The 12,645-nt window shown below is 40.0% G+C and overlaps 1 protein-coding gene across 1 annotated transcript in view; it reads left to right on the top strand.

Moving 5' to 3' along the window:
* The window catches only part of LOC108436286 (metabotropic glutamate receptor 4), a 214,149-nt gene extending 204,576 nt beyond the window's left edge, over positions 1–9,573 (top strand). The window contains exons 10-11 of the mRNA XM_037535159.1: positions 5,114–5,363; positions 8,099–9,573. Of these exons, the coding sequence (XP_037391056.1) occupies positions 5,114–5,363; positions 8,099–8,148 (300 nt within the window). The 3' untranslated portion in view covers positions 8,149–9,573. The remainder of the gene's footprint in view (positions 1–5,113; positions 5,364–8,098) is intronic.
* Positions 9,574–12,645: the final 3,072 nt, after the last annotated feature.

Below are 12,645 nucleotides of genomic sequence, written 5' to 3'. Positions count from 1 at the left end.
CAAACAAGAAGGGGCTCAAAGCTGATCCCTGATGTAACCCTACCTTCACCTTGAAACCATTTGTCACTCCAACTGCACACCTCACCACTGTCTCACTATCCTCATACATGTCCTGCACCACCCTAACATACTTTTCAGCTACACCTGACTTCCTCATACAGTACCACAGTTCCTCTCTTGGCACCCTATCATATGCCTTCTCTAGATCCACAAAGACACAATGTAGCTCCTTCTGACCTTCTCTGTACTTCTCTACCAACACTCTCAATGCAAAAACTGCATCTGTGGTACTCTTTCTGGGCATGAAACCAAACTGCTGCTCACTGATCTGGACCTCTCGCCTTAGACTTGCTTAAACAACTGTTTCCCATACCTTCATGATGTGGCTCATCAACTTTATACCTCTGTAGTTACTGCAGCTCTGCACATCACCCTTGTTCTTAAAAATGGGGACCAGTACACTGCTTCTCCACTTATCAGGCATCCTCTCACTCTCCAGGATTTTGTTAAACAACCTAGTTAAAAACTCCACTGCCTTCTCTCCTAAACATCTCCATACCTCCACAGGTATATCACCTGGACCAACTGCCTTTCCATTCTTCATCCTTTTTAAAGCTGCCCTCACTTCCACCTTACTAATTCTCTGCACTTCCTGATCCACTATCTCTCCCCCCGTTGTCCTCCTCTCTCTCTCATTTTCCTCATTCATTAGTTCTTCAAAGTACTCCTTCCAACATTCTCTGTTCACATTAGTACATTTCCCTCTATATCCTTTATCAGCCTAACCTGCTGTACATCATTTCCAGCTCTATCTCTCTGTTTAGCCAAGCGATACAAGTCCTTTACTCCTTCTTTACTGTCCAGCCTCTCATACAGCTCATCATAGGCCTGAGCCTTTGCCTTTGCCACCATTCTTTTCGCTATGCAACTAGCCTCACAGTACTCCTGCCTACTTCCTTCATCTCTCTGGTTATCCCACTTTTTCTTAGCTGCCTTCTTCTTCTGAATACTCTCCTGGACTTCCTCATTCCACCACCAACTTTCCTTGTCTTCTTTCCTCTGACCAGACGAAACACCCAACAAATTCTTGACAGTTTCTCTCACCACCTTAGCTGTAGTTTCCCAGTCCTCAGGTAGCTCCTCACTGCCCCCAAGGGCCTGTTGCAAATTTTCCCTGAACTGCCTGCAACCATCCTCCTCCTTCAGCTTCCACCATCTAATCTTTGGCTCTGTCTTCACTCTCTTCCTCTTCTTTGTTTCTAATCTCATTCTACAGACAACCACCCTATGCTGCCTTGCTACACTTTCCCCTGGTACCACTTTACAATCTCCAGTCTCCTTTAGGTGGCATCTCCTGCTAAGGATATAATCCACCTGTGTGCAACTCCCTCCACTCTTGTATGTGCTGTCATTCCTCATAATGATTTTTAGAAAAATAGTAAGACAGATAAAGTTTATATCACCTAAGAGTCAGCTTAAGTCTTTTGGTTAATCTTTTTGATATTAAACTATGAGATTTGTCCTCCACAGAGTTTTATCCAAAGCCTTTTGAGCTTACGGATTCAAATAAAAAGCACTTCCTTCCAGATGATCAGGAAAACGTGTGTCAGGCATCATTTGTGCCTCAGCAACACCTTTTAACCATTTAGCACTTGTCTGATAATTCTGACTGCCTCCGTTATTCTTACTGCAGGTCTGGGGAGTGTTGTTAGAGCTTTTCCTTCTCTTGACGAAGGAAGTGTTGTTAAGGGCCGAGATTGGCTGAGAGGCGGGTCACTTATAGTTTTGCAACTGATCAGCTGTTGATTAATAGTAAGTGGTAACTTTAATGCGGAAGTGGTAACTTTAATGAGGAAGATGCAAATGAACCATTTTTCAGGAACTATACAGTTATATTATTCTGTATTCTCAAGTTGATTATTTTTACTTACCTGTCATGCTTCCATCTCTGCGAAGGCTGCTACTTTCCTACTTTTTCTCCTTACTCCTACTCAAATTTCTTTTCCTACCAAAAATAACTTGTGTAGGCATAAAAAGTTTCAGGTCAGAAACTACTGAAGTACCCAGTTGCATGTAGAACAGCAGTGAGACTTCTTAGTAAACAGAATATCCATCAACATGGACAGTATTCTCTAAAAATGAAATGCTACAGTTTGAAAGTGAGAGATGTGACCAACAGAAAAGCAGTCCATGTGCTGAAGAAGAAGAACTGAAACCAAATAAACACAAAAATTAGGTATTAATAGAAAAGCATTCATGACAGTTTTACTCAGCTAAAATGAACTGATCAAATTTGGTATGTAGTTTCTACAAACCACATATGGAGCAAAAAAATCCTCCTACCCATTTCCACATAATGAGACCTTACGAATTCAGCACATTCCCCTAAAAATAAATCAAGCTAGCGTTAGTTAAAATATGATGGCTGTAGCGTATCCTTTCTCCATCTGAACAGTCTGAAGTTCGTCATCATTATATACTCCCTAACACCCCCTGTTTTTACTTTGTCATCTTTCATCTGGCATAATCCTGTCTGACTGCAGAGAGTCTATAGGATAGGGGGAAGTAGAGTTTATTCATGAGTCTCTGTAGATCTGCCATATATGCAGTAATTTGAACAGCTGAACACTTTTGAATGATGGCTTGTCTTTGCAGCTCTTTCACACAAGAAAATCCTTCTAGCGCTACTTAAAGCAGCAAAGAAGAGGGTGCAGAATCAGTCCTGTGTATCCCTGGAGACCTTTCTGACCTATTGATAATCACTGTTCATGAGAAATTATATGCTAGGATATATACATAATCCTTTTCAGAACAGGCTCGCATGTCCTCTGGCATACGAGTACTAATATCCACAGTGATCAAAACCATGAAAACTATGTAAACTGTCCCTTTAATCATAGCTCACAGGGAATATAGCATTGAAGGAGCATCTGTTCCAGTGTTTTAGGCCAGCAGCTGTGGTGAAGCTAAGAGCACTGTAGGATGCATGTGTGTTCATATTTATGTACATGTTTACTGGCGAAGGGCAGTGAAGTAAATACTCTTGGGGGGTGTGTTTGAGGGGTGGCTACCAGGCTCCCTAAAATTATTATTGGGCCCTCATATAGATACTGACACAGATATACACCCACGACTCACATAAAGGCCCAGTTTCTCAACTACATACCTCACCAGTTAGCTTCACAAGGTCAACATTACACAGACGGCCCTAATGTCTATTTATCTCCTCTGTTATTCATGACACATTTATTATTTATAATTTTTCAATCAGCTTAAATAGAAAGTCTAATGCAAACATTTAGGTGCATCAAATTGTTTGAGGCATAACAACAGCGAGTGAACAAGCAAATTATCCTCTGTTAATAGTTGAACATAATTTGTGTATTGGGCATATTACTTTATTTTCACTATTTTTTGCACTGGGGCCCATAAGATCCTAGTCAGATCATCAGGAAGGGGAGTTGCTGTATTTCTTAGAACTGGCAAAATTAAGGCAGTAGAGGTCTGCACAGGCTTGATTATGAACACACCTGTTTCAACCACATGTAACACCTGGCTGCACCCACAGAATCTAGTGGTTGTCTTGTGTCATGATTGGCCCCTCCCAGTCCATGTGTTCATGTTTTGGTTTTGCCAATGTGCATTTTTGTTTTGGTTTAGTCCAGCCGCTTGTTTTGTAACTCCCCTGATTGTCTCCACCTGTTTCCCACCTGTCCCTCGTTATCCCTGCTGTATTTAAGCCCTGTGACTGCACGTTGTGTTTGCTGGTCATTGTAAATTACATTTACAGCATTTGGCTGATGCTCTTATCCAGAGCAACTTACAATTTGATAATTTTAAACAGGAAGGCCAAGGTGCTGTTAGGAGTCTTGCCCAAGGACTCTTATTGGTATAGTGTAGGGTGTTTGCCCAGGTACAGTGTAGAAGGCAGAGGTGTTAACCACTACACTACACCAACCATCTTTGTCCTTGCCCTGTTTCATTGTATCGGTCGTGGTTTGATGTCTTGGTCTTTGTTGGAACTGTTTGGTTGTTTGTGTTTCTCGTCATGTCTGCACCCCGTTCTGTACATATTGGCTCTTTGACCCTGGACCGTTATGACCCTGATATTGGATTTGCCCTCAATAAAAGTCGCCTACCTCCGCACATGCGTCCACTACCTCGCTCCACGTCACATCTTGCCTGCAGGCACCCACTTCAACCATGCTGTGCCCACCTGCACCTGCTCACTTTGGATATACTTCCGTTTTGTATGCGTATAGCCTTTGGAATCTGTTACAGCTGGCACAGAATCTGCCCATGCAACCTCTGGTATCACAGAGCAATGCAGTCTCCCCAGTCCTGACCCATTACCACCTCCAAACATAAACATTTAAAAGTTGGAAAATAAAAAGAAATAATTTGCATATTTTCAGGCTGAACATAATTGTGAGAAATTGAACATAGCACCTCAAAATGAGCATGGCGTGACATCAGCATGTCAACAGACAAGGGTGTGACAGCATTATCCAAGCAGCTAGTACCACTTTGCTATTTTGATCTGTATCAAGATATTTTTTTTCTGTATTAATATTATATTATTAGTTAATTATACTAGAGAGAGCCAAAAACAAGCTGCTGTGGCATATCGCAAAGTAGGTTGCAAAGGTAAAACAGTTTGCTTGGGAAAAATGCAGTTATATTTAATGCAAGTTACATAGCTTCTTCATAACGGTTCTCTCTGTGCACACTTGCATCTTATTTGTTGCCCACACGTCTGCTTCCACAATCTTCCAATAATCTGATTATTCAATTCTGCCCTACCTAGCAAGTCATAATACCCACCCGCACTAGCCTGCAACATGTTGGCTGTTGGCCCGCCAGGACCGCGGTGCTGCTAAATTAATCCCGCCACAAATTATTTCACAGATCACGCAGGACCCGCGAGTAAGCCTTGCAGACCTCTATAATTCATTGTAAACGTTGCAAACTAATAACACATCTGATCTCAGCGACATGACTTACAAACAGCACAAGTCATACGAACTATCTTCCAGTTCATGTACTGTTATAAATAAACAATGTGCACTTGCAGCTTATTTATTCATTGTATGTGCTCTTATCTCAATCGCAGATGTACATCCAGACAACCACTCTGACCGTTTCAGTCAGCCTGAGTGCCTCTGTGTCTCTGGGGTTGCTCTACATGCCTAAAGTCTACGTAGTGCTACTCCACCCTGAGCAGAATGTGGCCAAGCGAAGCACTCGCAGCCTGAAAGCCGTGGTCACTGCTGCCACTATGTCCAACAAGTTCAACCCCAAGGGCGGCCTGCGGCCCAATGGAGAGGCCAAGACTGAGCTGTGTGAGAACCTGGAAACGCAAGGTGAGAGGGTTATAGATAATGGCTAAGTTAGTCAAGAGTGCCACAGTTTTGTATATTCCTGAAAGTACTAAAATTAGTCACCATCAGGTTAAGAACAAATGAGATGATAAAGGGAACTAGAGTCCAGGGTAAAAGAGTTGAAAAAGCTTCAAGGTGTTGCAGTTCTCCTTTACTGTTTTCTATTATGCAGTGGGCTGAATTAGGTCACTGAAAAAGCAAGGATGATGTTAGTTCTTAACACCAGCTTTAGGCGGGATTGGTTAATATTTCAGACTTTGTCCAGTCTATTGAATTTTGCAGATGTCACTATAAATTCTTAGGGGTAAATGAGTTCTCTTAGAATTATCCTATGCCTTATATAAATCATCCCCTACTATTTAGAAACAAGTGAAATGGGGCAGAATGTAGAGGGACTTTCTACAACAGCCATAAATAGGAGACTGACTCAGCAGAAATAACTTGGGTGTTTATGCAAACCCACGCCTCTAACTTGCATTTGCAGTGAGCAGAGAGCTTTGAAGGGTGTCCATGGAGAGATACAGCCACCACAGTCTAAGGTTTCAGGAGAATAACCCACTGATCTTGTAATGTTTTCACATAAAGAAACTGCTGTTCACTACAAGTAGGAGTGGGTACTTGCATGTTACAGACTAGGGATCTCAAAGCAAAATCACATGATGGCCACTGGCCAGGTGGTCTTCTCCAAGGGGGGGTCTGGTTACAATGCAGGGAAGAAAATGTCCCTTTCTTCATATATCAATGGTAGCTACATAATATATGCACTCATTTAGGTGCATCAGAGGCAGTGTTTATTAGCAATTCTGTCTAAACCACAACTACTAGTACTACTGCTACAAATTATTATTATTATTATTATTATTATTATTATTATTATTATTAGTAGTAGTAGTAGTAGTAGTAGTAGTAGTGTATAAATACATAGTGTTTAATAAAGCAATAAGCCATGAGAGGCCATGTGTTCCATTGGCCAACATAAAATATAATAAACTACACCATTTTTCAGAAAATAACTTTAATTATTGTTGTAAATTAAACTTTTAAACTGTTGTGGTTTGGATAGTGTAGTGGTTAACACCTTTGCCTTCTACGGTGTAGAGTGGGGTTCAATCCCCGACCAGGGCAAGCACCCTACACTATACCAATGAGGGTCCTTGGGCAAGACTCCTAACACCACCTTGGCCTACCTGTGTAAAATGTACAAATTGTAAGTCGCTCTGGATAAGAGCGTCAGCAAAATGCCATAAATGTAAATAAATTATGGTATCATTGCCACGCAACCACAGACCACTGAATGAGGAGAACATTCAGTCACCCATCACTGTATATCAATGATCATATTATGACACAGCACTGTTTAATACAAGGGGGGCATCGTGTCTGGGTGACCAGGTGTAAGTGTGTTTGTGTCTTACTGTCTGTCAGTCTGCCCTGTGATGGACTGGTGACCTGTCCAGGGTGTATCCTGCCTTCTACCCAATGACTGCTGGGACAGGCTCCAGCTTCCCCAGCAACCCAGAAGGATAAGTGTGTGTGTGCTTTATAAGTAGTTTCTGGTCACCAAATGACCACTGCGAGTCTTATCCAGCACCATCCCTAATCTCATGCTGGGGCTGAATCTCAAATGGCTCCCTGCTCCCTGCATAGTGCACTAAGTACAAAATGAAATACTTGATCCGGCACACCAACAGTGCAAAATACAGGAAAGAATAGTCATTTGGGACTCTGACACATCCATACTCAACAAATGATGCATTATTTGGCTGTAGAGGCTAGAACACTGTTTAGGAAGTACAGAGCCATTTAAGATTCAGGCTGAGTTTGATGCTACTTCTGACTGATACGCGAACTCTTAAAGTGTGTACGATTCATGTACGATATTGTTAGACATTTATACTGCTGTTTTACAGTTAGTCATACCAACTACTTTAATAAGTGCTTTAATTCAAGCCTGTGATATTAATGATGGAGTTGTTTAGGCTGTTGGGAAGATGACCAGCCTAGTTCTAGTTAAGAACATACGTTTCCTACCCTTCAGTTTAAACGAAAAACAGGTTCTTACTTCATCGATATACCTGGGGAAGTACTTGGAGCCACTGAACGTGGCTCACCGATTGTATTTTAGGATAGGAACTGTCCTTTTTATGATAAATATTTTAGTGTTGAGTTCAATCAAACAAAGTTACATATTACAGCAGATTATTTTTTTGGAATTCTTATTGTGGTAGCAGTAGCACTCTGGCTGAACATTAGTGAAGTTATTCACCAAGTGGAGTGTTTACAAAGTAGAGCAGTTAGCCATCATTAAATTCTATTTGTTTGTTAATTCTGACATGCTGTATCTGCCATCATGTCATGAATGGATCTACGAAGTCTTGTTGAACTTTTGGCCCAAATTAGGATAATAGCTCATTTTGTCAAGGTTGAACTACGTGCTTGCCCCGGCAATGTGCAGCACTCACGCTGTGTCAGGTTTTCATTTGAATGGTTCCTCTTGAGTGCAGCACTCTGTTTTTGCCATTAGCTTCAGCTTAAGTTGATTTTGCATCACTTATAGTGAGTAACCAGCCATAGTGGATATCTATCCATGCGATTCTAATATTTAGCTGTAGAAAAACAAGTTTGGATTTCAGGATGAATTGTAAATATGTGTCAGGTCATTTGACGCCAGTACTTGGAGAGCCCTGTTATAGGCCATGTTGTGTTCTCTCTTTCAGGACTCAGCCCCAAACAGACATACATCAGCTACAGCAACCACGCAACCTAACAAAGTGAAAATGAGAAGAAAAAATGTGAAGCATGATGCCAGACGGACAGCGTAATGTGGTTGATCACTATTATGCATTTCATATGAAGCAGAAAAAAAACATAACAAAACAAACTTTGGTAGCCCCACAGAAATATTCTAATGAATGGAAACCAGATGAAGATCCTAAAGGGGACATGTTAATAGGGCAATACTATTTGGAACGTAGCTGAATGCTTTATCCAGTCATTTCAAAAGGATCTTTCCAACAGTTATCTGAAAAAAAAAAAGATTCCCAAAGGATCTGCCCAGCCATAAAAGCACAAGAAGCAAATCCAAGTCACTGCTATGGACTTCATGTGTAGAGTTTTGGAACAAACATGGCAAGAATCAACCCCCCTGGAAAAGGACCTCTGCCCAAAATTGTTATGAACAGTGGTGCATGTGTTAACCAGAGAATGTAAAAGTAAACATGTATGCAATGCTTCTTTGTTCTAATGATATTTGAACAACTACACGTCCACTTGCTTATTCTGAATAGGGACATAGCAAGGATTCGACATGGTGGATACGCAATGTTCTGAAATGCTGTTGTGCTGAACATGTGACTCACTTCAAACACCCTTTTCGTCCTTTAAGTCTGCCTCTTCATTTCCAATGTGTGGTTCAAGCTTGGTCAGACATATAAAGGCAACACAAGATTAAAGTCTTCTCACTGTTTTGGATACAGACGGTAAATAACAGTATGTCATATTGTCAACTGTTTGCCCTTGAATCAAGATGACAAAAGGGGAAAAGTGTTGATTTACACAGAGACTTGGACTGTAAAGGACCCCAAAACATCACTACTGTCACCAGACCAGAAGATTTACATTATGGTAAACCTTAGTCATTTGGGTTTTTTTACTTTATTTGGTCATGTTAATGAAGCTGGTCTACAGCAGTTCTGGGCTTGTGCCATGGTAAAGTATTATAGCATTGTACTGCCATTAGTTTCATGTTTCATGATTCTGGAACTGAAATACCAATAAATGTATTTTTATAGGTAATGCAGAATTGGCGTCATGCAGTTTTCTGAGGAGAGAACCTCGGGATCCAAAGCCCATATGGTGAAAAGAAACATCTGAGTTCTAAAACTCTGTGATGTCAAAGTGCTCTCAGGAGGAAACTATGTATTCTGTTCTTTTCTACATTATTATTTCTTTGCTATGAGTTTTTATTTCAGTATTTTCCCACTGAAAGACACAGTAATGAAAATGTTCTGAATAAGTAAAAAATGCCAAGCGTATATCTTTCAGACTGACAAAATCATTTTTGAATATGTTCCTCTACTGTGATCTGATTTGTGTATGTGTGAGAGAGTGTGTGCGCTTATGTACTGACACATATGATCATTTAATTATAAAATATGTATAATTGTGAATAAAGCAAAAACCATACTGCAAATTCTGGCTGCCTTTGACCTCTGTTAGTGTCGGTGGTGGTGGGAGCTGCCATTAGGTGACTAGTTGTGGGTCAGGAATGTCACATCTCCTCTAGGTCATCATTCTAATTAACCAAAAGGTTGTTCCAGACTACAGTGACCTATCTAGCTCCAGCGACAATCTCAAGATCCACTGTCAAAGGCATATTTTACTAAATGAAGTCATTTGCATGATGTCATACATCACTATTATCAGGATCTCCACACATCCTGGTAAATTGGTAATGTAGTTTTCCAGTCATGGTACATGACCTGGGACATAGGAAAATTGCTAAAATGTCCTGGAAATATTAATGAGGTCCTGGAAAACATATAGTTGTCTTTTTAAGCCACTGATATTTTTTTAGACTTCCATTGAAACTCTTGTTCAAACACCTCTCAAGTGGATTTGATCTGCTCATTGGGGGCTTTTGTCACTGTTAGTGATCACCGATCAGAGTCTGCCAGGTGTACATTGTCATTAAACCAAAAGGGAGACAATTACTAAGAAGTTATGAAATTCATGTTATGTTTTGTTGATAATATAACTTGTAATAAAAAAAATTATTGTAACAAATTATTGTACTAACATTTTTCAGAAAAAAAATCAAAGTCAAGGCAAAATCTCCATTGGTGGTAGAAATCTTGCATTCATAAACTGCAGGAACATGTCCTCTAGTATCTATGACAGTGCTGAAGGCTCAGGGCTGGGTCAGCTTCAACCTGTCCACGGGACACATTGCAGATACTTTGAACACTAAATCTATGAGCAGTGTTCATGCGAGCAAGGATCCTTTGACTGCTCCTAAATTTGTTTAGTGCAAATGGAACATGGAGAGTCACGCCAAGGTTAATGCAAGCTATCAACAGTAACATGGGTGTGTGAGTTAAGCCTTTAAAACATCTTGAGATCCTTCCACAACTGAAAAAAATAGTAATTTCAAGGGTCAAATCCTTGGAGCATGTTTATACAAGTTAGGAGAATAATACAAAAATGGTATTGCCATAGCTCCGGGTTCTGACAGTGTTGAGATAACATTTGAAAACTGATATGTTTGTCATATTTGGTTCTACAACAGCACTTTGAAGACAACTTGCAAATTCAGTGAGACCATTTATTATTGTTAAGTATAACATAACAAAGGAAGAATGGTGTGGCAGTAACCCAGTCTAGGATTAATTAGCACAAAATGGAGATCTGGTGAGCGACAATAATTTGGGAACAAATCTCATTACTTTTTTTATTAATCGAGAGAAAAAAGCAGAGTTCCACTGAATGTTGATAGTTTGCTAAGACCATTATTGATCTTGCTTCTTCTATAGAGCAACACATGGACTCTGTCATATTTCTGCAGCTGCACTGTAACTGCATTGGAGCTGCTTTCCCCTCTGATGGGCTGCTCTGGTGTAGACTTATAAACGAACGATCCAACTAGATGATCAGTATTCTTGAAGATGTGCAGCAATGTTGACTCACTGCGACTCCATGTGAAGAAATAGATCAAAAAAGTATAGACACCATTAACTGGGGCAGTGAAGACACCTGCATGTAAAAACAAAGACAGAACAATAAAACATCCATTTCTTTATGAAAAAGGTGAGCAGAAAAATAATGTCACAAACGATAATCTGTGTAATTTCTTTATTTGGTTCTCCTATACTGAACTAATTTGTGACTCTCTGAGGAAATGTGCTTTTGTTCAGGACCTGTTTGAGAATTATAAGCCCCACCAATGTTGGTTATCACATCTTGATAGACCAAAGAAGTGTGATGATCAAAGGGACCAATATGATCTTGTCCTAATGCGGCAGTGAACGCCACCTGTGGAGTAGCTAAAGTCAAAAACAGAAAAAATGAGAGTAATTCACTTAAAGGAACCAGCAAAATTTACACAATCTTCATATTACTGTAGAAACTGCATTACCTTTGCTCGTTCTTTTCAGCTCCAATACAACACTCTCAGAGGCAGCCAGTTTGGATTGCAGTTCCGTCTGCTTCTTCTCTGATTCATCAAGCCTTCTTTGAAGCTCCTTCTCTGCCTTTTCAGACACAGACAGTCTTTACTCCAGAGTCAGCAGTCTCTTCATGACATCAAGTGTATATTCAGCATCACCTGTTGAGCTGTATCAAAGATTTGACAAATTGACTTTTGAAAATCTTGACCTTATAATTATTGTGGATCACTGGTAGACATGGACAATTTATAGGCTGACAAGGAATGTGAGTGTGGGTGTATATGCTGATTTTGTGCCCACTTGTCTATACTGGGCCTCATACTGAAGCACATGGAATGACTGTTTTTTTCCACAATGACAAGTATAGGTGGGGTAATTATAACAGATGCTGTTGATGTAATAGATCTGCTAAATTGAAGTAAACACTGTTAAATTAATACAAATGTATAAAAAATCTATATAAATGGGCTTTCCATCCCAAATAAATAAAAATGTATGCATTAAAACAAGTACAAAAAGTGAAAAGAGGCTGTGTCAAACACTGGCAGACTTATTGTTGACCATAAAGAAAGGCAGCAAATGTCAACAAAATAAAATTTAAATTTATTTACATGACAATCACACTCACTCACTTACTGTTCATTTTATCAGGTTCAGTGAATTTTATTTTATACTTTTAAAATTACATATTGCAGCCCATTTGTTCCTGTACATAATTTGTTACCTCACATTGACCCAACTTATCAATAGCCAGGACCCCAGAGGAAACCACTAAGCAGGCACTATTTGGTTAGTGGATCGATCTCAGCTCATCAGTGACACTGTCCTGGTAGTAGCATGTTAGTACGTGAGTGCTGCTTAGAGTGGAGCACACATAGCAGTGTTGCTGGAGTTTTAAAAGGAATAGTTTGTCCAAAAATCAAATTTGCATGATTTTCCCCAAATGCAGTCGATCAGCCAAAATGTGTATGATGTCAAAATTATGCATCTTTCGTTTAGAACTGGAGCTACAAAGCTAATATCACTTACAAACACCAACTATGTCAGCGCAACTTTTTTCATACACACTCAAACCCTTCAAATTGTATCTTAATTTAAGT

The sequence above is a fragment of the Pygocentrus nattereri genome, chromosome 26 (assembly GCF_015220715.1).
Source record: "Pygocentrus nattereri isolate fPygNat1 chromosome 26, fPygNat1.pri, whole genome shotgun sequence".
Classification (NCBI taxonomy): Eukaryota; Metazoa; Chordata; class Actinopteri; order Characiformes; family Serrasalmidae; genus Pygocentrus; species Pygocentrus nattereri.
This window is presented reverse-complemented; position numbering and strand designations above follow the sequence as displayed.